Source organism: Eretmochelys imbricata, chromosome 18 (assembly GCF_965152235.1).
Source record: "Eretmochelys imbricata isolate rEreImb1 chromosome 18, rEreImb1.hap1, whole genome shotgun sequence".
Classification (NCBI taxonomy): domain Eukaryota; kingdom Metazoa; phylum Chordata; order Testudines; family Cheloniidae; genus Eretmochelys; species Eretmochelys imbricata.
The window spans coordinates 7,346,853-7,372,243 of record NC_135589.1 but is presented as its reverse complement, the minus strand read 5'-3'; the positions used below and the strand labels follow the sequence as shown (position 1 = coordinate 7,372,243).

Here is a 25,391-nt window from a genome sequence, read left to right as displayed (position 1 = left end):
CCTGGCTATTTCGAAATCCCGGGGACTGAGTTTCAGTCTCTCTTCTCTCAAGGAGTAAACACTAGGGGGCAGGGAGTGGGAATTTCCACCCAACGCTCTTTGATTTCGTGTAAACCAGAGACTCTCAGAGAAATAATGCAGCTTCTGGATGGCTAACGATGGCAGTTAGCCTGGCCGAGAGTCACACCGACTTATGGCATACACCCCCTTTTCCCATCTGAGAAACAGGAGACCAGCCATCCACCTGGGCTGCCCCCCGTGGCCTCTAAGCTGCGTCAGCCATCTGCAGTCACCTCGCCACGGACCAGCCTGTGCCGTGTGAGAGTAGGCAGGAGAGCCCCATTGCCAGCCAGGTAGTTAGCAGGGTAACAGCCCTGTTTTCAGGGACTGCCTTGTTGCTTTGACCCGTCTTTTGTAAGCCCCACCTGACAGGAGCCTGCTGAGATAGGAAAACTCGCAGGTCAGCCAAGGAGATGGGGGCGCCGCAGGGAACTCCCCATGGCCCCTCAGGTGAGCTACATTGTGCTGGCAACCTGCCCCCTCCATGAGGTCCTCCACCTGTCCCCCGCCCCCAACATGTAGAGTCCAATCTATTAGAGAGGAGGGGGTTGCTTAGCTGAGGGAGACAGCCGGCTCCCTCTCCTCACTCTCTTCCCACGCATACTAAGCCCAAATGCTCCCCTGCTTTGCACTCTGAACTGCCGCTCAGCCTAGCTGGGCTGTCACTGCACTTAGCCGGCTCAGACGAACCTCTGTGCCGGGCACCGGTGCATTGCCCCTGCCTCCCATTCAATGCCTAGCAGCACTTGAAATGGCAAGGCTGGGTACCGGAGCAGCCCAAGTGCTCACACGGGTGAGAGTCTGCACAGCTGGCTAAGGAGCCGCAAACCCAGGCCTTGGCTGGGCTAGACTGGCTGGGTGAGCTGGTAACAGCAGCCTGAAAATCGAGAGTTTATCAGACGTCACAGACAGCCCATCCCCAAGTCTTGATGCATTCAAGGTGCTCTCAAATCAGAGCTTTCACTTTGAATAAGACACAGCCTCCATCCCTTCCTTTGGCAGGGACCGTGCCCAGGCAGACTGCCTGGTTACTGTGCCCAGGCTTCCTGGCAGAAGCCCCCTTGCAGACAGCCAGGCAGATGCCAGCCAGCCAAGAAAGTTTGAGATGGATTTTAAACAGAGACGAGCACGAGCTGCAGAGTTCAGCTCCGGAGCAAGAGAGCGAGGTCAAATCAGAGGGATTCGAGTATGGGTCCAGCTCAGACAACACCATTCAGGCTCCAGAGATCTGTTCAAGAGCCAACACTCAGGGCCAGAAGCCACAGGCTGGCCACACCATCCTCCTGGTTACCTTGCCAGCCCTGAGAAGTGGAGCTGAGCAGATAAAGGACAAAGCCACGTCCAACTTGCCAAGAGTAGCATGAAGGCCAGCAAATGGGGCCATTAGAACAGAGGACAAAGGGGTGGTGGAGTCTGCAGAGCACTCACTGTTGCATCCTGCCCTGCCCCTCTCCAGGATGCTTCTGAAGCTCCTGGGCTCACACCCGCAGCATGGAGACTTAGTGTAACTAACGGTTCCATTGCAGAGGGCAGGCTTATGGGGGTGAAACGACAAATAGTGAGCGACTTCAGCAGGCGGCCATGGGAAGGACGTTGGGTGAAGGCAGGGGGAGGATCCAGGAAGGAAGACGTTTTGGTCCTAGCACTGTAAGCTGGAGGACAGCACCACAGATCACCAGAGAAAGAAATGGGAATTCTTCTGGCCAAGGGACACTTCAGCCACAACCCAGTCTAGTAGATTGTCTTTTCCACACCGTGGTTGTAGGCAGAATCCTCTCTGGGGGCCTCAGATATTCAGTCCAGGCTTTCTCTCTCCCCATTACCCCAACTGAATGGGCAGAGAAGATTCACAGGGACCACTGTGATCATCTCCGGACCAGTGCCTTCCTGCCCGGCACCAGCAAAGATGCTGTTAGTAAGTAGCTGCACACACCTGGCTACAGCCGGAGCAGGTAGATTCCTAAATTAGGGAGAGTTTTGTGCCCTGCCAGAAATGGATTCCAAACAAACATCTGGGGAGAGGAGAAAACCACCCCTTTCCATCCACCCTCTGCAATAGGCTACACCCGGAGGTGGGGGTTCCTAAGCTATTCACGTACACACACTGTCATCTAGTGGGCAGAGCCGGGAAGGGGAATTTCCCAAGCAGAGCAATTGCTTCCCCGACACTGAACCCCACCCTGCAGACCCATCACTCAGGCGCTCAAGCCCCCACCTTGTTAAGGCTGCTGCGGTCGCTGACGCTCCTGATCAGCTGCTGGATCTCAGCAATCTGGTCGGCCACTCGCTTCTGCTCGTTGAGTTTCTCTGCCAGCGTCTCCAGCTCGGTGAGGGCGAGCTGGAGCGACAGCCTGTCCGGGTGGCCTGTCGGGGTGTTCTTCAGCATATCCTGGGGTGAAAGAGGGAGGGAGGAAAAAATCAAGTCACCAGGGAAGGAGATCATCCCCTGGCAGGCCAAGCTGTGGGCCGGAGGGAGCCCCTGATGGCACGGTGCTCAGATTTTCAGAGGTGCTGAGGAGCTGTCACCCCCAAGAAGCATTCCTGAAAAAAACTGGATTTTAGACAGGCCTGGCCTGCGCAGAGATTTGGGGAGCAGCAGCCACCCAAGCCAAACGTGCATGTGCGCACACATAGGGACACTTTCTGCAGCCGCCAGGGTGATCAATGCACCACAGACTATTCCCCAAGGCACAGTGTGCAGCCCCGGGATGCTCAGCTGCCCTGCCCAGGTCCCTTGCCTGGAGGTTTCCCGGGCACAGAGAAGTGGGAGGAAGAGGTGTTGATTTTGTTTCGTTCTCCCACCGTGCTGAACTCAGGGGCCCCGATGGCAGACCCTCTGCTGAGTGGGAGCTTGTGACACCCTGGCACCCCAATATTCGCCACTGTCGTGTCATTAGGATATGTTTTGTGCAAAGTATGCCTTCTGTGGTATCATTCTAAGAGTCTTGATCCGCTAGACAGTCATATCTTGCTGGATGGTACGTGCGATCGTCGTATGTGAAGTTACGAAGTTTGGCTTTGTGTGTGTTACTGAAACACGTGGTGAGGTTGAAAAAACACCCACAAGCAGCCTTTCCGGTACAACAGTAAAAAGGCCAAACAATGTGAATGGTTTACTGAGGAAATGCACACAAGCACAAGATTACCCCAGAACTGTGGACAATAGAAACCTCTCAGAGGTAGCACTGCACAAAGGGAAGCGTTTGACCCAGATCATAGCAAAAGAGCTTTCCAGCAAGTGGGAAGAAGATATAGAAGGGGGAAATGACATCATGATGGTACCTCACTTTCCCCACAACAACACACCTGGAAACACCTGAGGAACAAAGACTGAACTGGGGGAAGTGATGGTCCCAGGCTAGAGGGATTTTTAGCCTGTGTATGAAAACCTGGGAAAGCCAAGGCAGCTTATGATTTAAGAATCTGCCAGCCTGTTTATCACTCAGGGTGAGAATTTGATAATTCATATCCTACCCATCTAGTATGTTAAGATCAGTTTGCAGTTTTGTAGTTAATAAACTTGTTTTTGTTTTGTCTAAATGACTGTGGAAATCATACTTGGGGCAGAAAGCTGTTGCATATCTTCCTCCACATTGAGGGAGGGGGCGAATTTCATGAGCTTACACTGTACAGTTTCCTGTGCAGCGCAAGACAGTATAATTTTGGGTTTTCACTCCAGGGTGGGGTATGTGCCTTAGCCACTGGGAAGTGCCTTAGCTGAGCCTTCCCATCTCAGCATCTGTGTGAAGCAACAGCTGGGTGTGTCCCTACCTGTGTGAATGCTGGTGAAAGAGCAAGCTTGGAAAGCTTGGCAACTTGTCACAGCACCACAGTGTGAAAGGGAGCCCAGGCTGGTGGGTCAGGCGAGCTCAGTGGTACCTCAGTTGTAAGTGGCACTCCGGGGGGAACCCATCACAGAGCTCTTCTGTACACATCCAGACAATGGGAGCTGGCCAGCCTAGGCTAAACCCTGGGCAGGGGTGCCGGAACAAGGGAGGTAAGGCCCCATCGCTTTTTAAAGGAAATAAGGGTGAGAGACAGGGCCTCGGGGGCGGAGAGGAGCAAGCAGGGGGCGGGGCCTCGAGGGGATGGGACTGTGGTTTGGGCGCCAGTGGCCCCCCCATGTTTACAGAGCTTCCGCCACTCCTGACCCTGGGAGTGGGTTTCAGATCGAATTTCTAGCAGATCAAGGGACTCAGCAGATGTAAACCAACATCACTTCGCTGACTCCTGTGGAATTTTCCCAGCTGAGGGGCTGATTCACAGACACCAGGCTGACTGTCTCCATCCTGCCAGCCCTGAGATCCAGCCCACTTCCCTGCCCGGCGGACCCATCCTATCGTCCCATTACCCCCCACCCCCCAGTAAGAGAGCAGACTCCGGTTTAAGGTACCTGCAGCAACAGAATGAACTGAGGGAATCTTTGGATGGGCTTCACCATCAGCCCGTAGAGCGTGACCCGGTCAGGGCTTGCCATCTGCCGCTTCTGTCGAGACAAGAACAACCCACTACCACCTGCACTTCAACCAGGATCTCTCAGAGCAGAAACCCACTCATCGTTAGTCCTCTCTCCCCTCACCCACCCACCCCATGCCACGGATCTGGGTGGGATTCTTCGCTTTTTACTCCTCCACTCCGGCCCTCCCTCATTCCATTTTCATGCTTCCCTCACTCGCCCACCGCACCCTCTCGTCTGAGGTTAGATCAACGAGAGATGCTACAGAGCCGGAATAACTAACCCTCCTCCCCCGCCACGGCTCTGAGCCCGGCTTCACTCAGGACCCTGGGCTCCTGCAGTGGTTTGCATTGGCAGCAAGACTGCTGCTCTGGCTAGCAACTCGCCGCCTAACTTCACTCAAATGCAGCATTAGCAGATCACAGAATCATAGAATCTCAGGGCTGGAAGGGACCTCAGGAGGCCATCTAGGCCAACCCCCTGCGCAAAGCAGGACCAATCCCCAACTAAATCATCCCAGCCAGGGCTTTGTCAAGCCTGACCTTAAAAAAATAGATAATGGTCTCCATGGTACAGGCCTGGCAAGGGAAGGATGCCAGCGTTAAGAGATGGGTAGGGTACCAATAGGGTAGGGTTTGAAGGAACGGTCAGTGACCGTGCACCACGTTGGCATCCATCCTGAACTTAGAGCTCAGGAGGGTGGCACTCAACTGATGGTGCCCCCAGCTTCATTCTGGGCTGGGAATCCAAGCCCAGTGAGGAAGGATGACATGGGTATTCTGCAAGGGTAAGGTAAGGGGGCAGCTGATAGGGGCTACAAGCCAGCATTATTAGTGCAACCATAGCCTCATCAGAGAAGAGCAGCCACTGGTACAAGCAGAATGGATACTGTGCAGGTGAAGACCCCCACATGGTTCTGGAATCCCAACCCTGTGTATAGGGAGGCATCAGACAGTGCAGACGTGACACAGAGCGGGACAATCCTTTACTGCTCTGGGAAGCCACCGGCCAGGTAGAAAGTCCTGGGTACGAGTGACCTTTGCTAAGCGATTCACCGAGTAGTTTGAAACGCATCTTCTCTCCATCCGCATCCTCTGCTTGTTCCTGGGAAACATCAACCCTTATGATACCCCTGTTGCAAGCAGAACCCCAGGCAGGCCAACTGCCAGATGGTGACAGGCGCATCCTTTCCTGATGCTTCCACTGACCTTGAGGAACTCCAAGAACACGGGCTTGGTGAGACAGGCCTTCTTGATCACAGACATGGCATTGGTGAAGTTATTCACGTAATCGCTGTACACATCCAGCACCATCGACTTGGAAAACTTGGCACATGCACAAATAACCAGACAGAAGAGAGGGGAGAGTCAGATCCAGCGTCTCTTTACTTAGCACCTAGAGCCGAGGAGAAGCCAGCCCCACATGACTTAGCCAGCTCACTGCAAACTGCCAGAGGCTCACAGCTTGGAAACCTGTCTCCTCCCCCTCCCCGCCCCCCTCCTGAGGCATCTGCATTCAGAAAGTCCATCCTGAAACCCAGAGCTTTCATTGCAACCTGCAAGGAGGTTACCACCATCAAACAGAATAAGAGGGGCATTGGGACTGCTGCACACCGCAGATGGGATGGTGATACAGAGGCGTTCCCACTTCCTTGCAATAGACGAATGCATGGGGGCCAGCGGTTAACACTCGCGTCTAGGCCAGAAGACTGCAGGTTCAAGTTCTCCGCCAAGATCTGGGCTCGTACCCAACGTCAACACTTAAAAAGTCTGCAGGGTTCTGAGCGAGGGCCGGGGATTGCGCCGTCGGAGACGCCGGAATTCATACGACCAGATAAACTGAACTTAACACATCTCTGGCAGCTGCTCCAAGGAGCCAGAGCCATGGGAACCGGACGCCTTCACCCACATTCCAGCCCCCCTCCGTAAACAAGGTGAGCCCCCCATGCTGCGTGGGCTACTGTGGAGGACAGAAGGACCACTGCATTGGCCGTGGTGCAGCAGCCATCTAACTCGCTACCCTGCAGTAACCGGGGCACACAACGCAGTTCTATACACGGTACATTGGCCTAGGTGGGCCTCGTATAGCGAAGCTAGGAACCTGCCTGAAGACGCCAAGCATTTCCTGTGGGCAGGGTGGGCTGGCCCCATTTGATCAAGCTAACCAGCAAAATCAAACTGTGCTCTCCCAGGCTTCCCCCTCCTTGGTCAGCTTACGGCAGCTGCTCTTAAAACCTTCCACTGGCCTTCGCGCTGCCATGGTCTCATCTACACTGTGCCGATTGCAATAACCCAGAACACACCAGGTTCCCAGAGCTGGAAGCAGTGGGTGTGGCAGCTCTATAGAGGGGAGTGGGGGCCCGGGATGGAATCGGGGATGCTGGGAAGCTCCAGATAGAAGGGTGTTGACAGAGGACGAGCATGCATTTTATATCCTACGTCACTGCCTGGAGGAGGCTTTGGCATCCTGGGGGTGGGAAGAGGAGGGAGGGAACCACACCACCTCTTAACCTCGCTCCAGAAGGGCGTCTCTTACTGAGGCCACGAAGAGGTCCCCGATTTTCTCCGTGGTGTCCCACTCAGCCACGCGGGAGAACAAGGCGATCTGGAACATGGAATGGCAGTGCAAGATCTCCTTGAGACGGAAGAAAACCACCTGGCACTTCCTGGCGCTGAGGGCCTTGGGCTCCATCTCCATCAGGGGGTGTCTGTAATCCTGTAAGCCACAGGAGGGGGTTTAAACAGACTTTCCCACCCTCCTCGTGCCCTCGCCACCCCAGATCGGTCACTCAGGGCCCATCAGTGGAGCCAAAATGAGTTGGGTGTCCCCCTGTGAACTTCCCAGCCTTAACTGTCACATCTCAGCTCCCCAGCTGCAAAACGGGATTTTGCTGGTCCCTCTCACACTCTTTGATGGCTTGTCTATTAGCCCCTAAGCCCTTCCGAGCAGGACTATCTCTCACCCCAAGTATGTCCGGCACCTCGCACCAGGAGACCCTGCTCCCAGCAGCGCTACCAGAGTCACTGAACTGGTTTGATGATTTTTAAAACACTCTCTCCTCCCCCTGCTCACTCCAGCAGTTTTCCCACATTGTTTCCCAGTTCCCATGGCCCCTGCAGTTCACAGCCCACCCTGTGCTTTGCAAACGTTAACGAGTTCGTGCCTCTTGGCCAAAGCCCTCCATGCTCCACGACTGCCTTGACCTAAACTCAGCAGCGCTTTGTGGGAACTTTGGATCAGTTTTTTAAACGAAAAGCACCACAGAGTTCCCTGGGCGCGGGGGAGGGTGTGAATCAAACTGTCCAAGGCACATTCCCTGCATTGTCTAATCTGTTGTGTAATTAATTTCAGGGTGCCCCTGAACTGTCAGTGAGCTGCGGAGATTGTGCGTTGAAGTCATGTCAGCCGTGGGGCTCCGAGGCGGGAGGGGAGAGCCTGGAGCCTAGTTTAGGACTGCAGGATTAGCACATTTGCTGGATGCTTCCGCTAAATGATCAGCAGTGAAACAGTTTAACAAAGCCATTTAAATTGCTGTCATTAGGTTTCAGAGTCAACAACCCACCTGGGGGCAGTTCACACCCCTCAGCACTATTGTTTAAGGCTGTCTGAAGACTCAGGCCGACGTCCCTGCATCCAGTACACTCAGGGTACACTCTTTACAGGCTCTCTTTGCAACCAGAATTGGTGGGAACTTAGTTCTCTTTAACAAAAGCTTCAGTTCTACAGCCCAACACAGCAGCAAGTCCCACAGCACTGCAGAGTCAAGGCTCCGCTCCCCCTGGCAGGTAGTCAATCCCAGAGACTGCCATTGCTATTCCACCATCTTACCTAGAAACCAGTCTCACTGAGGTCCCCCCCCCCAACCATGTCCTTCCCTATTCGATTTCTAAATGGGATGGGGGTTCGTTCCCGTCTATCCCATCCTCCCCGCCCCTCCCAGTCACGGAAGTCTGCAGTCTGTCTGCGCTAGGGTGGGTGACTCAGGTGGTCTCAAGATTGGCATCACCTGGAGAATCCGCTTTAACGAGTCCACGTAGCTCCGCTCACTCTGCACGATGGAGCCCAGGATGTGACGCCGCACCACCTGCAACACCCACACCAGGGTTACGGTCAGAAACGGGTGCAGAGCCCCCTCCATCAGCACGTGGGCACGCGCTCGGACGCACACACACACACACTTAGCACCACATCACATCACACCTTCCTTGTGCCCCCCCCTTTCCAGATATTGGTGGGAGGAAAGAGAAAACGTGACAAGGTGTCGGGCCGTAGAGCCACTCACAGAAGCAGAGCTATTTTGCTCACTCACAATGCTGCCGGGTGCTAGGACCCACCAGAGCGATGTGGAGCTATTTTGCTGACTCTTCCTTTGTGGGCAGATTGGACAGGGGTGGGGAGGTAATTTAGTTACTTAACATACAGCTACAAAAAACACACCGGTCCCAACTAGGGAGGAGGGGGAATGAGGCCAGCTGAACTCCAGCCTACTGGAAAGTTTGAAGAAGCCGGGTAAAGGCTCCATACACACTGGTGTGTCTACAGCCGTTGACCCTCTTGGGCCTCTCGCCAAATGAAAACTTGTTCCTCCAGCTCCTAAGCACAGCAGAGCCCAGTATCCCGCCCCGGAGGCTTAGGGCACTTAATGCTCTAAGATTTAGTGATGTTCTGGTGCCTCCAACCTCCAGGCACCCTCCAGAGTGCCCCATGCAGGCCGTGAGAATTTCACATGCACCAAGATTTTAGACTCTTTCCTGGGACTTCCCACAATCTCCAGTTTGCCACAAATCATGGCGTCAGGTAGCCAAGTACAGAGGTTGGGCCAGCAGCCAGGTTCTGCTGTGCTGGAGAGGACCAAGCGGAGATAAACAGCCCTCCTCTCCTCCCCAGAAGATCCTGCCAACCCTTGGAGAGACCTACAGCTGATAACAGGAAGCAACGGAAGGAGCAATGCTGGCTGGGGCTCTTGCCAGAAGATCAGGTAATTTCACATAAGCCTCACACACAGTGGGATGCTTCACAAGTTAAGCCACTGGGTGGTTCAACCCCACTTGTGACCACAGATTTGTGGCCAGCAGGGGAACCTCGCAAATTGGCAAGCCTCTGGGGATTGTTTAAACCCTACAGAACTAGACAGATATTTGTTAATGTCAAGGAGCATCAGCTTTTGCTGAAACCTGGTAGGGAAGCCATCTCTGGGTTCCGAACAGTACATCTAATAGAGCGAGCTGAAATTTTCCCAATGTTTTATCCGAAAGTGACCTTTTTAAGGCAATCTAATTTTTCCCATAAAAATGGGACAGTCGAAATCTTTTGTTTTCAGGAAAAAGATGCTCGTTGGCCAAGAATTACCCCGCCCCCCCTCGATATTTAACCATTTAAATGACATTTTTGATAAAGGCTTCAATCAAAGATTCGAAAAAAGAAAAACAGCATAAAACAGGCCCCATTCAGACCCTCTGAAATAAAAGCAACTTTGCAAAGAGGCTTCCACGGGCAGACCATCGCTGGATCTAGGGGACAGCTCTCCAGGTAACCACCATCCTAGAGGAGCAGTCAGCCAGGGGAGGTCAAGTCCCACATACTCAGCGCCTTCACCCTACCACAGACCTGCTGAGGGCTTAATCCATCCGGCATGGGGCCGAGCTCTGGAGACGGGTGTTTCATGTCCGGGACTGTGACCTCCAGGAACCCCATGTCTTCCTCCTCAGAGTCACCTGGAAGGCAAAACACACAAGCAGTGAACACCTGAGCGGCGGGCCCAGCAGAGCGTAGCCCCAGCAGAGGGACCAAGGGCTAGTACTTTGCATGGGCCAGTGTGTGCCTTAAAGTGTGCGCCTACAGCAGGGGAAGAGCATCCCGCCCCTGCATTCTGGAGGGCTGCGGGCGCCTACCATTCAGATCACAAGCGCTTTGGGGCGGGCACCACAGCGTCTCCCAGGCTGCAGACAGCACGGGTGCTCAGAGCATCCAGAGCATTTGTCCAGCCTACGCTCATCCCACCACACACACCCTTGCCATGTAGGGGGCTGGTAACCTGGTGCTTCATGCACTGGCTTTTTCTCTCTCCTGGCATCGAGAACGAACCTAGAAACTTGAATACGCCGGTCTCGTCCTATGTCTTAGACATTCCCCTGGGCGGAGATGCACCCCACACAGCTCCCACCCACCGGTCAGCAGAACTGATAGCTCAAGCCTGGCCCTGGGACTGAAGAGTAAACTGTCTGCCCAGGTGGCTGGGGCTCAGTTCATTGTCACCATTGGTTCAAGGAGCTGAGGGTTCCTCTCTGTGCAGCTGTATGTTGCACAATTGCTTAGTCCAAGCCGGGACTTACAGAAGACCCTGAACGCTGACACCAGACACCATTGGGCTGCATTAATCAGCCCAAGGAATTTGGGAGGTAGGGACTGGAGACCTCAGCCTGGAACAAATTCCCTTTGGGTTTGTTATAGCTAAGCCCTGGCTCTATCCCCAGCGAGCCGAGTGCCCCGTCTGCCCCTGAACGTCATGACCAGCCAAGCACCCATTCTGCTGAGCTAACGCCGTTAGCAGGGAAATCAAACTCACTTCGGGGTTTAAACCCATTTAATACTGCAAAGCTCCAACCAGCCTCCCATCTCAGGACCCTGCTAAGGGGCTGAACAGAATGATCCCAGCAGCAGACCACTGGGGTTTTTTTCCATTGCTCCTCATGGCTTCTTCAGAAATCAAACCCAAGCAAAGGATGTAAGGGGGGGAACAACAAACCCCATGCAGAGAGAAGCAGGAAGGAGTGAGCAAGTTTGGGGAGCAGAGCTGGCAGGAACCAAACCTACCTGAGAAGGGGAAGCCCAGAGAGACAACCCTCCCCTTACCTGAGGCAGAGACCGAAGAGGAGGAGGAGGAGGAGGAGGAAATATAATTGTTTTCAATGGAGCACCGTTTCCTCCACATTCTGCCCGTTGCATTCTCCTGCAAGCACTGCCTGTCAGCTTCCTCTTCCCCACCACCCATTCTGGGTTTATGGATATAAATAGCCCCAGGAGGAAGGGCAACTGCCGGGGACACTTTGGGCTTGTGCAGCTGGAGACGGGGAGGGGAGGTGCCTAGTAACGAGGGGGATCAGAGGGCTGCAGGAATACAGCAGCTGCTTGGCTCACAACTCCCGGGTGACCTTTTTCCTTCCCTAATTTTGGAAGGGCAGCTCAGCTCGCTGTCGCTCTGCTCCGGCCCCGGCCACCCAGAGTCACAATCACCGCTAGGGATGGGCAGGGGGACCGATCCGGATCTTCACGCCACTCAAGTTCGAATCAAGCCCATCTCTGCTCAGATGCTGCTCTCAGGAAGCACCTCATCCTCTGGGTCAGGCAGCTGGGCTCTGAAGCGGAGTCCCAGCCCCTTGCTTCAGAGGCAGTATCAGCCTGCGGAGACCTGCATGGGAGGAGGGGTGGGGAAAGGGCATAGGACGGCGGTAGACAGCCAGGTTCTTCCTGAACTAGATTGGTGTCCTAGGGCGTCTCTTCCTTTGGACAGGAGGCAGCTATTCACTTGGGTCCCGACCCATCGGGTAACAACCCTACGTGCTGCTCAGACTCCTTTTCCTTTACTCCCCCCAGCCTCTCCCTGCTCTTTAAATCACCCTCTCCAAGACCCTTAAGGACGTGTGACGTGCTCTAGTTACAGCATGGCCTGTCCTTGGACACAGTAACACTCTCCTTGCAGCTACAGAGGGCCCAGCTAATAACCAGACCCCTCTGCACTGTTTATAGCATCCTCTGGCTGTGGATCTCAAAGCAATTAAACGCTCAACACCTGTGTATTCGGCATTATTCCCACTTTACAGATGGGGAAACTGAGGCAGCAAGCTGGGACGTGACTTGCCTCAAGGTCACACAACGAGTCTGAGACGAGAACTCAGGACTCCTGACTCCCAGCCTCTGCTCTAACCATTATAGAATCCACTCCTTTTGGGAGATGGAAAAGCAAATGGACCCCGGGGATCAAACCCCAAATATCGCTGGTGGCCATACCCTGGGTGGATCACGCTGTTCTGACAGACCCAACGTCTCTGCCTCTTTCTCATGCTTCAGCAGCTCTCATAAAGCTCGTTATGCCAGGCTCGTCTCATTGGACTGAACTGAGTCCAGAGCGCAGAGACTGGACTTCTCCCTTGCTCTGGAAGTTCCACTGGGATCTCTGAAACCCACAGGGGATATCGCACCTTTTCCATCTCCACAGCCCTGCTCCTGTGTTCCCCATTCCCTATATAAGGTGAGAAGCATTAGCAGAGTCTGTTTGGCTGGACAAAATTCCTTAACAACATAAGAACAGCCATTCTGGTTCAGACCAAAGGTCCATCTAGCCCAGTATCCTGTCTTCCGACAGTTGCCAATGCCAGGTGCTTCAGAGGGAACGAACAGAACAGGGAATCATCAATTGACCCATCCCCTGTCGCCCATTCCCAGTTTATGGCAAACAGAGGCTAGGGATACCATCCCTGCCCATCCTGGCTAATAGCCATTAATGGACCTATCCTCCATGAATTTATCTAGTTCTTTTTTTAACCCTGTTATAATCTTGGTCTTTACAACATCCTCTGGCAAAGAGTTCCACAGGTTGACTGTGTGTTGTATGAAGATATATTTCCTTTTGTTTGTTTTAAACCTGCTGCCTCTTAATTTCATTTGGTGACCTCTAGTTCTTGTGTTAAGAGAAGGGGTAAATACTACTTCCTTATTTACTTTCTCCACACCAGGCACAATTTTATAGACCTCTATCTTATCCCCCCTTAGCCATCTCTCTTCCAAGCTGAAAAGGCCCAGTCTTATTCATCTTTCCTCATATGGAAGCTGTTCCACACCCCCAATCATTTTTATTGCTCTTTTCTGTACCTTTTCGAATTCCAATATCTCTTTTTGGAGATGGGACGACCACGTCTGCATGCAGTATTCAAGAATTGGGTGTACCATGGCGGCAAAATGATATTTTCTGTCTTATTCTCTCTCCCTTTCTTAATGATTCCCAACGTTCTGTTGGCTTTTTCGCCTGCCCCTCCACATTGAGTGGATGTTTTCAGAGAACTATCCACAATGACTCCTTGCTTACCCTTCATCAGCAATCCATGCACTTCCCTTCTCTGGAACTGTTGTTGCCTTGTATTTTGTCCATGCTGTCCTAGGGGCCTAGATTTTTAAAGTTATTTAGGCACTTAACTCCCATTGAAATCAACAGGACCTGGGTGGCAAAGTCCCATTAAAAATCTGGGCCTCAGCTCTCTGGAGCAGAGAGCACATCTGATCAGTGTTTGTACAGCTCCTGTGTAAATGCACACTGAATGGACCCCAGCGGCCTGCTGACCCAGCATGGGACATCTTAAAGGAAAGTCAAATATGAAGCCACACCCAGCTGAAGCAGAGGGATTAGCTAGCTTCTTGCCATTTGTACCCCAGGACTCCTCTTTATAGCCCTTGGCTGAGATTTACAAAGCCAGGGACTTCCAAACTGTAAGAAAAAGAGGACAATGGAATAGATGCCTAGGGAGGTTGCCTTCACTGGAGATTTTCGAAAGGAGGCTGGAGAGCCACCTGCCTTGGATGGTTTAGACACAAATCCTGCATCCGGGCAAGGGGGCGAGTAGATGACTCATGCGGTTCCTTCTAACCCTCTGATTCCATGACTTCAGGAATCCATCTTGGTATGTATTTCCATAGGAGTTGCATGGCCTGTGCCCTCTGTTGGTTTTGAAAGTCTCAATCCCTATGGGCAATGGTGATAGCTCACCGATCGATCAGTTTGCTTTGGAAGACTAGAATGCTCATGAAGTTCAACTTCTTTCCCATTCCCCATGATCACTGCCCAGGAAGGCCAATTGGGACCAACCTGCCACGGGTTGGACCAAAGTATTAAAGGGGATTAGAAAACGGGGCTTCTTCCATCACTAACCCATGGAACATTTCAACAGAAACTGAAAGTTTATGTCACACAATTGGACAAAAACTAGACATTCTCCATGAAAATTTGTTTAGTCAAACACCCTATTTTCCACAGGGAAAACACCTCGATGGAAACTTTTTGACCAGCCCTACTAAATATTCCTGACTTAAGGCAGTGCTAGTTACTCTATCTGTGCCCTCAAGGGGCACCCCACAATGTCAGCACTCCCCAGTTCAGCATTTTCCTCCCATTACTGGAGATAAGGTCCTGCCACCGAAACTCTAGCTGGTTCCCTCTCTCCTCCTTCACATGCTGCCAAAAAGCTAACGGAAGGGACATGGTTTGGCACAGTCGTTTCCATGGAAATGAAGCAGCAATACCCAGGATTACAACAGATCTGGCTGATAACAGGGGGAAGATCCAGATTTAGTCACGAGGGGCCAAATCCTCTGCAGGCAGCAATGCCAACCCAGCCAAGTACATTACGCTACTTACTCCAGCAAAAGTTTTTGCCCCAACACATTCTTCTGGCTTAGTAACAGCAGCAGAAGCAATGCATGAAATAAAACAGGAATGTGATTTTTATCTTTTAAAAAAAAAAAAAAAAAAAAAGGAGAGACTAACCAAAACGAGTTTTAGGCCAAAAGCATCTGGCTTTGTTTTCCCAAAACGTGCCGAGTGCCCACCGCTCCTACTGAAGATAAACACTTTAGACATTCAGACTATTAGGGGACAGCTTTTCAAAAGACCTCGGGGACAGATTTTTCAAATACTCCCCACTCAGAACTGGGGCCAGATGACCAGCTCCCGTCAAGAGACAAAGATTTTCAGAAGAGCACAGCCCTCAAGCAGAGTTTGTTTGAAAACCTGGCCACTACTTTTCAGCACCTAATTGGGAGCAGGGTTCTTTGGAAAATCTGGCCCTTAATGAAGGGTGCTTTCAACGAATGGCCTTATGCTTGCATTTCCAGCTTGAGAGTCATGAAGGCTTTGATAGGTTTAGAAAAACTAAATAGGAAAGGGAGTTTTTAAAGGATATATAAAGGTTTGACGTGTAAACTTCCCCCCACCCCTTTGAACTGTTGGAATCCCTAATACAACTGCCTTGCACTCGGCAAGGGGTAAAGACTTCACACCATCTTCAAACGTTAGACACTTAAGAGCCTAAGTCACTTAGGTGCTCTGAACAATTCTATGCTAGAGCACAAGAAAGAGCGAGAGAGTTTAGCTTGCAGTGCAAAAAGGAGGCAAAAAGCACAAGCTAGAGGCAGAAAAAAAATCAAATAGCCATCACCCAATCATTAGTAGTAAATGCAAGGATTTCTGTTTTTTTCAGTTTGTGATTTTTCTTTCCATACAATCAGTTATTTTCCACCTGACACCGACCGCCTCAGGGCCAGTTACCTGGGGCTTCTTTCCGGTGCAAGAAGGTCACTTTCCGCATGACAGCTATCTTTGTCTTCTCCAAGCCATCCTTTGTGCCACTCCTGGCGGCTTTCATCAGCTGCGTCATCTGAGGAGAAGAGACACAAAGAAGTGACCATCTCTGTCAATCCTCCAGCCCCAGCTGCTCCATCCCAGAGCAAGCAGCAGCCCACGCTCCCTGCCCCTTTGCTAGGAACGGTTCTACCTCCAAGACACAAGAGCAACACCTCCTCCCCACGCCAACCGCTAACACGCTTCACGGGGGGGGGCATGGAGGGAGAGAAAAGGCGTTCGTTCAAAACCAACACTCAGGTATTAAACTGGAGCTACCGAAAACGACCACCCTCTTGGCCCTAAAGAAATGGCTTTGAAAAGAATCTGAATAATTTCTTCCAATAGCAACTTTAAAAAAAATAATAAGCCACACTTTATATTAAAGATCCCTTTGTAAAGGGTTAAATTATTCAGAGATGTTATTCGCATGTTCCAGGCATGAGTCGTACATGCTACAGCTGGCTTGGAGCACAGCGCTAGATAGTCTAGATAGTTTATAAGCAGTCTCTCAACCTAAGGTCTCTCTAGCAATCTGGAACAACTGACAGGCATTTCCTGAAGCATCTCTTAACCCTTCAGAGATGAAACGTGAGTATAAAGTGCGATCTATATACCTAGAGAGAGTCCCGGCAGCGATACCATCATAGGAGCCCGAGCAGTTTCTTGCGGCAAGTTCTGATCTTTTCCATCTCCGAAAAAGAGGAAATGCCACTTTTTTGGTTTAAACTTGTGAATTTAGTAATGGGGAGGGGATGGTCAGACGCGCACGGCATTGGCCAACTCTGCTCCTGTCAAAGCAAAGGGCAGAACTCCGGCTGGCTTCAACGGGAGCGAGGTTAGGCCGATCAAACCCTTTGCAGCTGCTGATGGACAGCCCCGGTGCCTGAAGTCCTGTTTACACACAGGGCAGGGCAGCAGCAATGCAAGGCTCCCCCCCATATCCTGCCAATGTGCTCAATGAAGGCACTAGCTCCAGGGTGGAGAGAGGAGCCAGTCTCCAGGGCCCTGTCTGTCCTTGGCCTCTCTGCTGAGCCTACCAGCCAAACAGTCCACTATTGGACTGGACTGAGCTCCAAGAACCAACTCCACATGCACCACCAAACCACCAGCAGATGTCCCTGCCCGCCTGGCCAGATGCAGACGGGATCAAACACCCCCTTTCCCAATCTGCCGATAGGGCACACTAGCCTGCCCACCTCCTCTCCCGCCATTTCCAATCTGACTAGACAACAGCAGCGCTCCGGTGTCTTTACCGCCTCCCCTCTGGGACCAGCCTCAGCCCAGCTCCGGCCACAGGAACGTGTCGCCAGCCAGCTGCACGCGAGCAATCCTACTGACTTGACGGCTTCCCTTTAACGCCTCTCCCTTCAGGAGCTCCCCCGCCCTTTGGCATGCGACCCTCACTTGGATCTGTCCAACGCATTAAAAGGGCCAGCATCCCAACCGTAGGGAAGGTGGGAAGAGCAGGTTCATGGTGAAGCAACACATTCTCACAGGGGGCTGCTCACAGGGGACCTGGCAACCATCTCCAGGGCATCATGTGCCAGCTGAGGATAGCTGGAGCATAGCATACCCCAGCTAGGCCTACTCCCCACCCCTGCACAAGGGGCTGTAGGGAAGGCAGCCTGCTGGGAACTTCTCCAACAAGGGGCACATCGCCATTCAAGTGGGACAGCAAATCTGCCCTGTAGTGACCCAACAGATTGGGACCAGACTTGAGTGTTAGATATCCCGTGAACATTAAAAGCAGGAAGGGATGCTCAGGGTGGGCAGATGGAAGGGGAAAAGACTGTGCTGATCTGCTAAAGACCCTTCTCAGTTTCAAGCCAGAAGCACCATTAACAATTTTATGGGACATGTTTTTACCACATCTGGCAGTCTCCCCCAACACCTTCTGCCCTGGTAGTTGTGAACCATAGCTATTTGCACACGCAGGAGCTTTGCACTTGTACCTGAAAATCCAACAGCTGCACGTGCAAAGTGCCTATTTGCAAACTGCTGGGGCTAGAGATCAGGGAGGGAGAGAGGGCAGACCCGCACTCGCTGCTGAGAGCAGGACACCTTTATCTAGCCCCAATGGTTCAGGAGATAGATACTTGTAGCCCTCACCACTGGTGGGTACGGAATAGAGCTGGTCAGGAAAATCTTGACAGACCCATTTTCTGTCAGAGAATGTGGTTTCATCAAAGTTAAAACCTTTCCCGAAACTTGTCAATTTCACCAACAATTCATTTTGGACAAAACCCTCAAAAAAGTTCCAAGCATTTAAAAAAAAAAAAAAAAAAAGCTTCTTTTCAGAACAAAATGGTTTGATTTTTCATTTCGAATTTTTGTTTTGACTTTTATTTTAAATGCTGTATTTTATATTATACTATCACATAAAAAAGTTAATCAAAACAAAATTAATTGACCAACAATATAAAATCGGAATTTTCTACCACTGACCTCTTTCAGGTGAACCTTTGTAACGCAAGCATAGGAAAAAAAAATCACTCCGTTGACTAGAAATGCTTGAGGGAGGAGGAATGAAGATGCCTGGTCACACATAAAATGGTTGCATATTTCTGCAGTTAAGTATATATTAGCTAACATAGCTTACGTTCACATTGACCTATTTAGTCCCTGACCTGATGAATGAACTCCATGACCTGCATGACCTCAGGGTTTTGGTTTGGTTTTGATTTTTTCCAGGTTATAAAAAATAATGAACGTTGAATTTTGTTATTTACATGCTACTTCCCTGTTGGGCCTGTATTTACATATGTTTGGTTTTGTTCTGTGTTTATATTTTATATAAAAACAAAAATAAAGTTAAAAAGGAAGGTGTAATAGATGGTTATAAGCACCCTATTGACTAACTGGGCTCTATAACAATCAATCGACAATTAAACTGCTTATAAAGGAAACTTTAATACAAAGTGTGATCAATATTCTGCACGTATAAACAACGGCTTCCATATAAAAGTCACCTGCATTTGCCACAGAGGTATCCAAGATACATGGTTTACTTCTTAAAGGCATAGGAAGTACTGCTCTCGGATCACTGCGTGGGAACTGCTGGTGCCTTCTTAAATGGGATCCACTCTCCAGAGCACCCAGTGTCTGCAAGTGTTTTACAAAGGCCAACTCACTCATGTGCAGTTCTGCCCTGAAAAGTGACTGTGCAAAATTGGCACCTCCTTACTCAGCAGATCTCCTCCCAGCGCCTATCAGGCTCATCTGCCCACTTCAGCCACTTGGTGGCAGAGTTAACGCCAGCTATCTGCCTCCTCCCTTGAGCAAGGAGCCGCACTGTGAAACAACACTGACCTGCACAGTGGGATCGTATTAGTAGCTAACGGCCCCAGCGCACCAGAGTTAAGAGGTCTTGGGGCAGGGTGAGGACTCCCAGTAACTGCAGGGAAGACAAGCCCTTAAATAAAGCTCCGCTGCTTTCTAGTCCCCGCAGTCATGCAGGAGCCAGTGCAGCTGGCAGAGGGGAGTGCGGGATCCCAGGCCACCTGGGATTGTCAATTAACTTCCAAGCAGTGACCCTTGGGGCTGCACAGGGGTCACCAAGGGCAAAATTGGATCCGCGGAACCTTTTACTGGTCACGATGCAGCAGGAAAGAGCCCGGTGCTCAGATCCGAGAGGGAGCTGGCAGATAAAACCCGTCTCCCGCATCGTTTTACTTGGAAGCCAAGCTCCTTTGAAAGAAAACAAACACGGAAATGCCATTTTGAGAGTCACTTTTCAGAGCCACAACCATGCGGTACGGAACCCCGGGGAGGCAGGGAAGCATCCTACCCGTTTTCCCAGAAACCGAGGCACGAAGGTGACAGGGCTTGGCCACAGACAGTGGGTGTAGCTACACTTCGAGCTCGAGGGGACAGATCCGTGCCAGCTCTGGTGGAGCCAGCGTCCTAGAGACAGAGGTGCAGCTGCCCCAGGGTGAGGCGCTAGCTTCCCTGAGTACCTGCCTAGAGTCTCGGACGGGATCGTACTCTGGGCAACCAGCCCCTCCCGCCCCTTGCATTGCCACGGCTACACTTCTACGTTCAGTCCGCTAGCTGGAGCGGAGCTAGTGCAGGTAGGTCTCCTCGAGCTGGGGTTTGCACATACCCAGGGAGTCACCAGGAACAGAACCGACTCCCAGTTCTCGCCACTGCTCCACACGCCTCTGCCCCTTTAAGAGCATCTCACCCCGGCACGCATGCAGACTTGAGTTCAGTGGGCCTGGTGTAAAACGGAAGCAATTGTGCGAAGCAGAGAGAGAGCAGATGGGAGACTGCGGTGCAGAGAGAGCATGCAACCCAGGAGGCGGAAAAAAGTCTGAAGGAGGGACAGTACCTTACAATCGTATTTCTGCTTCAGCTCCTGCATGTCTCTCCCCCCAACTCTTAAAGCCAGAATGTCCCTCTTTGTCCTGGCGTATCTCTCCTTTAGCCTATTCAGGTCTGGAGAAAGCTGCGCCCCAAGCAATCAGGTAGGAGGAGAAGCAACAGGAGGCGGGAAGAGAGGCAGAGAAGAGAGATTCAGGTAAGCAGCCAAACACAGGAGGAGAAAAAACAAGAGGACCAGTGATCCGTCTAGATTAGCCAGACTGAATGCAGGTGGGGCATGCCTGTCCCCTCCATCCGAAGGAGGAGAGCGCCTGCCATGACCCCCACCAGGGGGTGGAGAGCTCTGGGCTGTGGATAGCTCTTGTCCTGCTCCCTGGAGGGCAGCGAGAGGGAATCTAATGGCTTCTAGCCCCCATCTCAGGATAGCAAGAAGTCTTGTGCGGAAGGGTGGCCCAGGCTCTCCCCACCCCAAGGCCATGTCTGCAATGGTGACCATTACCTACTGGAGCTCCTCTGAGGCAGGGGGAGCAGGGCTGCGAAGGAGGGATGCTCCCCCGCCCAAGGCACCAGGAAGAAGGACATTCCAGATTGTGGGTCCTGGGCCCCCCCCTTTAGAGATCCAGCTAGGCAACAACCGCTATGTTCAGCAATTTACTGGGCTCTCCACAGTCCCAATCCCATGTCAAGGCCCCCGATGCATGAGTACACCCCCCAACTCTGAGCCCAAGGGGAACTCGCTACGGGGGTAGAAGGGGAGAGGAGGCAAGGGACAGCCCCACTGCTGCATGAAGACAAGTGCTCCGTAGCTCTGACCAGCAAGTCGCCCCGCCCAGCGTGCATGTCCCACCCAGACCACACAGCAAAGCGGGACAGAGGCAAGCGCACGCAGGAGCCTGGCTGCGGGGCGGGACGGGGGGGCGGAAGGAAGGGGTAGCACAGGCTCATGCAGTATGCAGGGTGCCAAGCGAGATCTCGGCCACCAGGAGGCATTGCCGGGTGCCCACCATCCCAGTCAACCCCTCTCCCCTCCCCAGTCTGCGTCCCGCCCCTCATTGCAGTGCCCAGGCAGAGGTGCACTGTGGAACAGTCCGAGTGCTGGAGCGTCTTGTCCCAGCTGACTGGGAGTTCAAAGCACCAACATACAACAGAAACAGGCGTAACAGTTTTATTGTGCACGTCTGCACCACATGGGCGTCTGTCCAGCACTGGCTTCACCCCATAGTCCTGCTCCAGTACACACTGGGCTCAGTGTAAAACCCAGGAGGGATTCTCTGGGGCAATGGCTCCTCTCTGATTGCTCCACAGTCCTGGTTTGGACTCAAGAGAGGATCTCCCCAGGACATCACAGAGGAAAAACCTCGATGGACAACACACCTTTAGGCAGGGCTTAATTTGTGCTGGGGCTTGGCAGTCCATAGCCCCGGCACCTCTGGGCTTGGCAGTCCATAGCCCCGGCACCTCTGGGCTTGGCATGTCAGTTACGAAACTAAAAAAAATTGCTTGAACCCCCGCACCCAATTGCTTAAGCCCCAACACCTCTTCCAAAAATTAAGTACCAGTAATAGGTCTATGCGCCCTTTCAAGAAGGAGCCAGCCCATGGTAGGATTTCAAGACTAACCACTTCGAGAGACAGTCTGTCAGTTCTAAATGATGGAGGGACGACCCACCACGGAAGAGAAGGGACACTCTGGGTTCAGACACCCCAAAAGGAGAACAGAAGCTTTAAACCCCCCCACCCCCGAAATGAGCAGTTGAACGAACTGATTTATAGTACAATAATACAGTAAGCAATGTGTATTGAGAAAGGTCTTTTATGGAAGCTTATAATGTTCTGAACTTGGTCATCATGAGATAAGAAGACAGAGCACCGATCTGTCTCTAAATAAACACCGGGATTTTATCTACCATAGATACGTTTCTCGGTAACTATGGCATCTCTGAATCGGTGGTTTTTCTATGCAATAAACCTTTTGTTTATTTTCACCCCACGCTGGTCTCTGGTGGATGCAGGGGCCAAAGTCAGCTTGTGTCTGAGGGGCCGGTTTCGCACCTTTGAGGGTGACGCACCAGAGGGGAAAGTCAGCGTCTGGTGGTTAAGACCTCGGGGAGGACAGATTTGGGGAGACTCGGGACGGGAAGGGCTGCTGGTGTCACCCTGCAAAGGCTGGTGGATGCTACTGGCATCAGGGCTCTGAACCAAAGCTGCATGCAGGGGGTGACTGAACCCCTTACTGGCCTGGGTGGACCCCAAAGTGTCCCATCAGGGGTTCTTGCTGCCCCCACATTGAGGAGCATCCAAGCACACCAGAACAGCCCTGCAGCCAGCTGCACATCGTTTGCATCATGAACCATTAGCTAGTTGCAGGGGTTCCACTTCGAAGAGGATGAGATCTAGCGTGCATGGCCGGGGGTGGGAAGAGGGACATTTCAACATACCCCGATAGCCTGGAACAAAGCCTCAGCTCCTAGGAAACAGCAGCTCTTCGAGACATCTCTAAGCCAAGTGCAGAATCCTGGTTCAAACAAGGCCACAAATGGCCTCCCCAGTACCAGGCAATATCTGAGACCAGCAGCTAATTTATTATCCCAGTTCAATTTCTCTAGGCATGATGTTAAATAATTTTTTTTTTTTTAAAAATCCATCCACCATCTATCTGCTCGAACACCTGGTTATTATATGGGGCTTTTCCTCTGTAGATCTCAAAGCACTTTACAACGGAAGTCAGTGCCATTAGCCCCATTTTAGAGATGCGGAAACTGAGGCACAGAAGGGCAGGGACTAGCCCATTGTCTCCCCTGGCAGAGCCAGGAATAGAACCCAGATCTCCTGACTCCCAGTAAAGTGCTCTGCCCACTAGGCAACAGTCTCTGCGGGTCCACCTAAGTCCCCTTCCCCTCTCCCAGGCAGTGGGGATTATTCAAGCTGAAAGGATTCATATCCAGGCCATCCGAGTGCACCCCATATCTCAGCTGAGTCAAATTTGAAACAGTTACACCACTCACATCCTCCCAGTCTGCTGCTTACCCTCAAGCTATTAATACACCAGTCCCTTAACCGTGGATGGGCTACGAACATTTACAGCTGGGCATTAGCCCGACAAAGCATTTAGCGTTTGCCATCCAGTGCCCCCAACCAGTACAGCCCTGGATCATTGATGAGAGAAGCAGGTCAGAGGTTTTATTTCAAACTAGTGCACCACCACCCCACACCAGCCATCGAGGCAGGACCAGTTGTATCAGTTGTCAGGTCACATTGTGTGCCGATTACCTTTGGCTGGAAGGACCCCTTGAGTTTGGCAGGTTCCACCTCAGGCTTGGCCTCTTCGCCAGAATCCTCACTGTAGCTCTCAAACTCACTGGAGCTCCAGCCTAGATCTTCGGCTTCCCGATGTGCCCCATCCTCGTAAATCAGGTTTCTGTCTGCCCCTGTCGGGGCAGGGAAAAGAACAGAACACCATTGGCAAAGGCCTACAGTGTTGCCTCTTGGGAAAAGGCATTTGCTTCAACCCATGACCTGCCCAATTAATTCAGCATTACCCACAGTGTGCCTCTCGGCCTCCCACACCACCTGTTCCCAGGATTGACCCAGGCCCAGATATCTCGTTGCATTTGCTTGCCTTGGAAGGCATTGCTCCAGACTTAGGCAAGTCTCCTGGATCTATGGCTACAAGTGACAGTCAGTCATACTAGGGTGAAAACGAGGAGGAGCGCTGCCTAAGGAAATTTGTGGGACCCCCCTCGCTTAGATCTCTTCAAACCAGGCAGGACAGTGGATGAGAAAAGGAGCCATCTTGCAAGCAGCAAGGGGGCTGGGGCAGGGTGGAGAGGGACAAGGTGGCTCGGTGATCTTTTCCCCCTCTCCAACCTCTGTGTTTCCAGGTGTTGTATTCAGGAAAGGTGACCAGTGGGTCAGGCCAGTTCTCCACTTAACATTCATGCTCCGAGCACCGTGCCCAAAGGACAAGACTAAGCTCTTGGCCAGCAGGGACTAGCAGTTCTGCCCAAGCAGCCAGCTCTCCCTCTGAGAACGGAGATGGTTGCATAGACAGACCAGTCACAAGTCACCGGAAGTTGAGAAAAGAAGGTGGAGCAGAGGGGCTTGGGCCCATGGAAAGCAAGGTGCGAAGTCCGGAGAGTGCCAGGGGAACATGACAACCCATGAGGAGCAGCCTCGGACGCTGCAAAGATTGACAGCGGATTCCCCACCGGGTCGGCAACTGTGGAATCAGGAGGCACAGCACAGACCAGTATCAGTAGGCAGGCGGGCAGGTGGGGCGGTGCTGCCCAGCAGAGGGCGCACCTGTGCCACAGTTGGAAGGCTTCATTCTCTTCCTGGAATTGGACAGACAGGTGGCTAATGCTGATGCATCCTAAGCTGGAGTCTGAAGACTCCAGGCAGAGAGGTCCCCCCGGGGCAGGCACAGGGGAGAGGCAGCATTTCTCAAGGAAGATCAGGGAAGGCGGGAGAGGGGTACGTTATTATCGCTCATCTCTGGCACAGTAGGGTGGGAGGGGTAGCTCAGTGGTTTGAGCTTTGGCCTGCTAAACCCAGGGTTGTGAGTTCAATCCTTGAGGGGGCCTTTAGGGATCTGGGGCAAAAATTGGGGATTGGTCCTACTTTGAGCAGGGGGTTGGACTAGATGACCTCCTGAGGTCCCTTCCAACCCTGAGATTCTATGATTCTAAGGACCCAGTGGAGATGGGGAACCCACCGTTCTCTACAAACGGCCCCTTCCCCAAAGAGATGAGGCTCTGACTAGAGCAGGGCAAGGAAGGAGCGTTAACCCCATTTTACAGACAGGGAGTGGAGGGCCTGAGAGATTAAGTGATTTGCCCAAGGTCACAGAGGAATCAGTGTCACCGCTGGGAGATTCCCACACCCTGGGGAACGCTGTTGGCAAAAACAGTTCCACTAACCACAGCACCATTCTTCCCCCCTTCCTATTTACTATTTGTGTTTAAACCTTGTCTATTTTCCTCCTCCTCCTTTAGCCTGTCAGTGTGCTTTTCCATTTCCATTTGTCAAACCTCCATCAATTTCCTGTTTCAGCTGATCTAGTTTCCACTCTTCAGCCCAAGGGAGAGATTTGGTAACACGGAAGAGGATTTGGGGCTGGATCTTGCACATTTCTGTCACGTCTGAAATAAAAACCCAGCCCATG

General features: G+C 52.1%; 1 protein-coding gene across 1 annotated transcript in view; it reads right to left on the bottom strand.

Moving 5' to 3' along the window:
* ARHGEF10L (Rho guanine nucleotide exchange factor 10 like) overlaps nucleotides 1-25,391 on the bottom strand; it is a 124,068-nt gene that overhangs the window by 70,150 nt on the left and 28,527 nt on the right. Inside the window, exons 6-14 of the mRNA XM_077837219.1 lie at nucleotides 23,498-23,655; nucleotides 20,236-20,352; nucleotides 15,831-15,939; nucleotides 10,124-10,230; nucleotides 8,523-8,600; nucleotides 7,052-7,231; nucleotides 5,725-5,841; nucleotides 4,454-4,546; nucleotides 2,276-2,449 (exon numbers count right to left, since the gene is read on the bottom strand). Coding sequence (XP_077693345.1) covers nucleotides 2,276-2,449; nucleotides 4,454-4,546; nucleotides 5,725-5,841; nucleotides 7,052-7,231; nucleotides 8,523-8,600; nucleotides 10,124-10,230; nucleotides 15,831-15,939; nucleotides 20,236-20,352; nucleotides 23,498-23,655 — 1,133 coding nt within the window. The remainder of the gene's footprint in view (nucleotides 1-2,275; nucleotides 2,450-4,453; nucleotides 4,547-5,724; nucleotides 5,842-7,051; nucleotides 7,232-8,522; nucleotides 8,601-10,123; nucleotides 10,231-15,830; nucleotides 15,940-20,235; nucleotides 20,353-23,497; nucleotides 23,656-25,391) is intronic.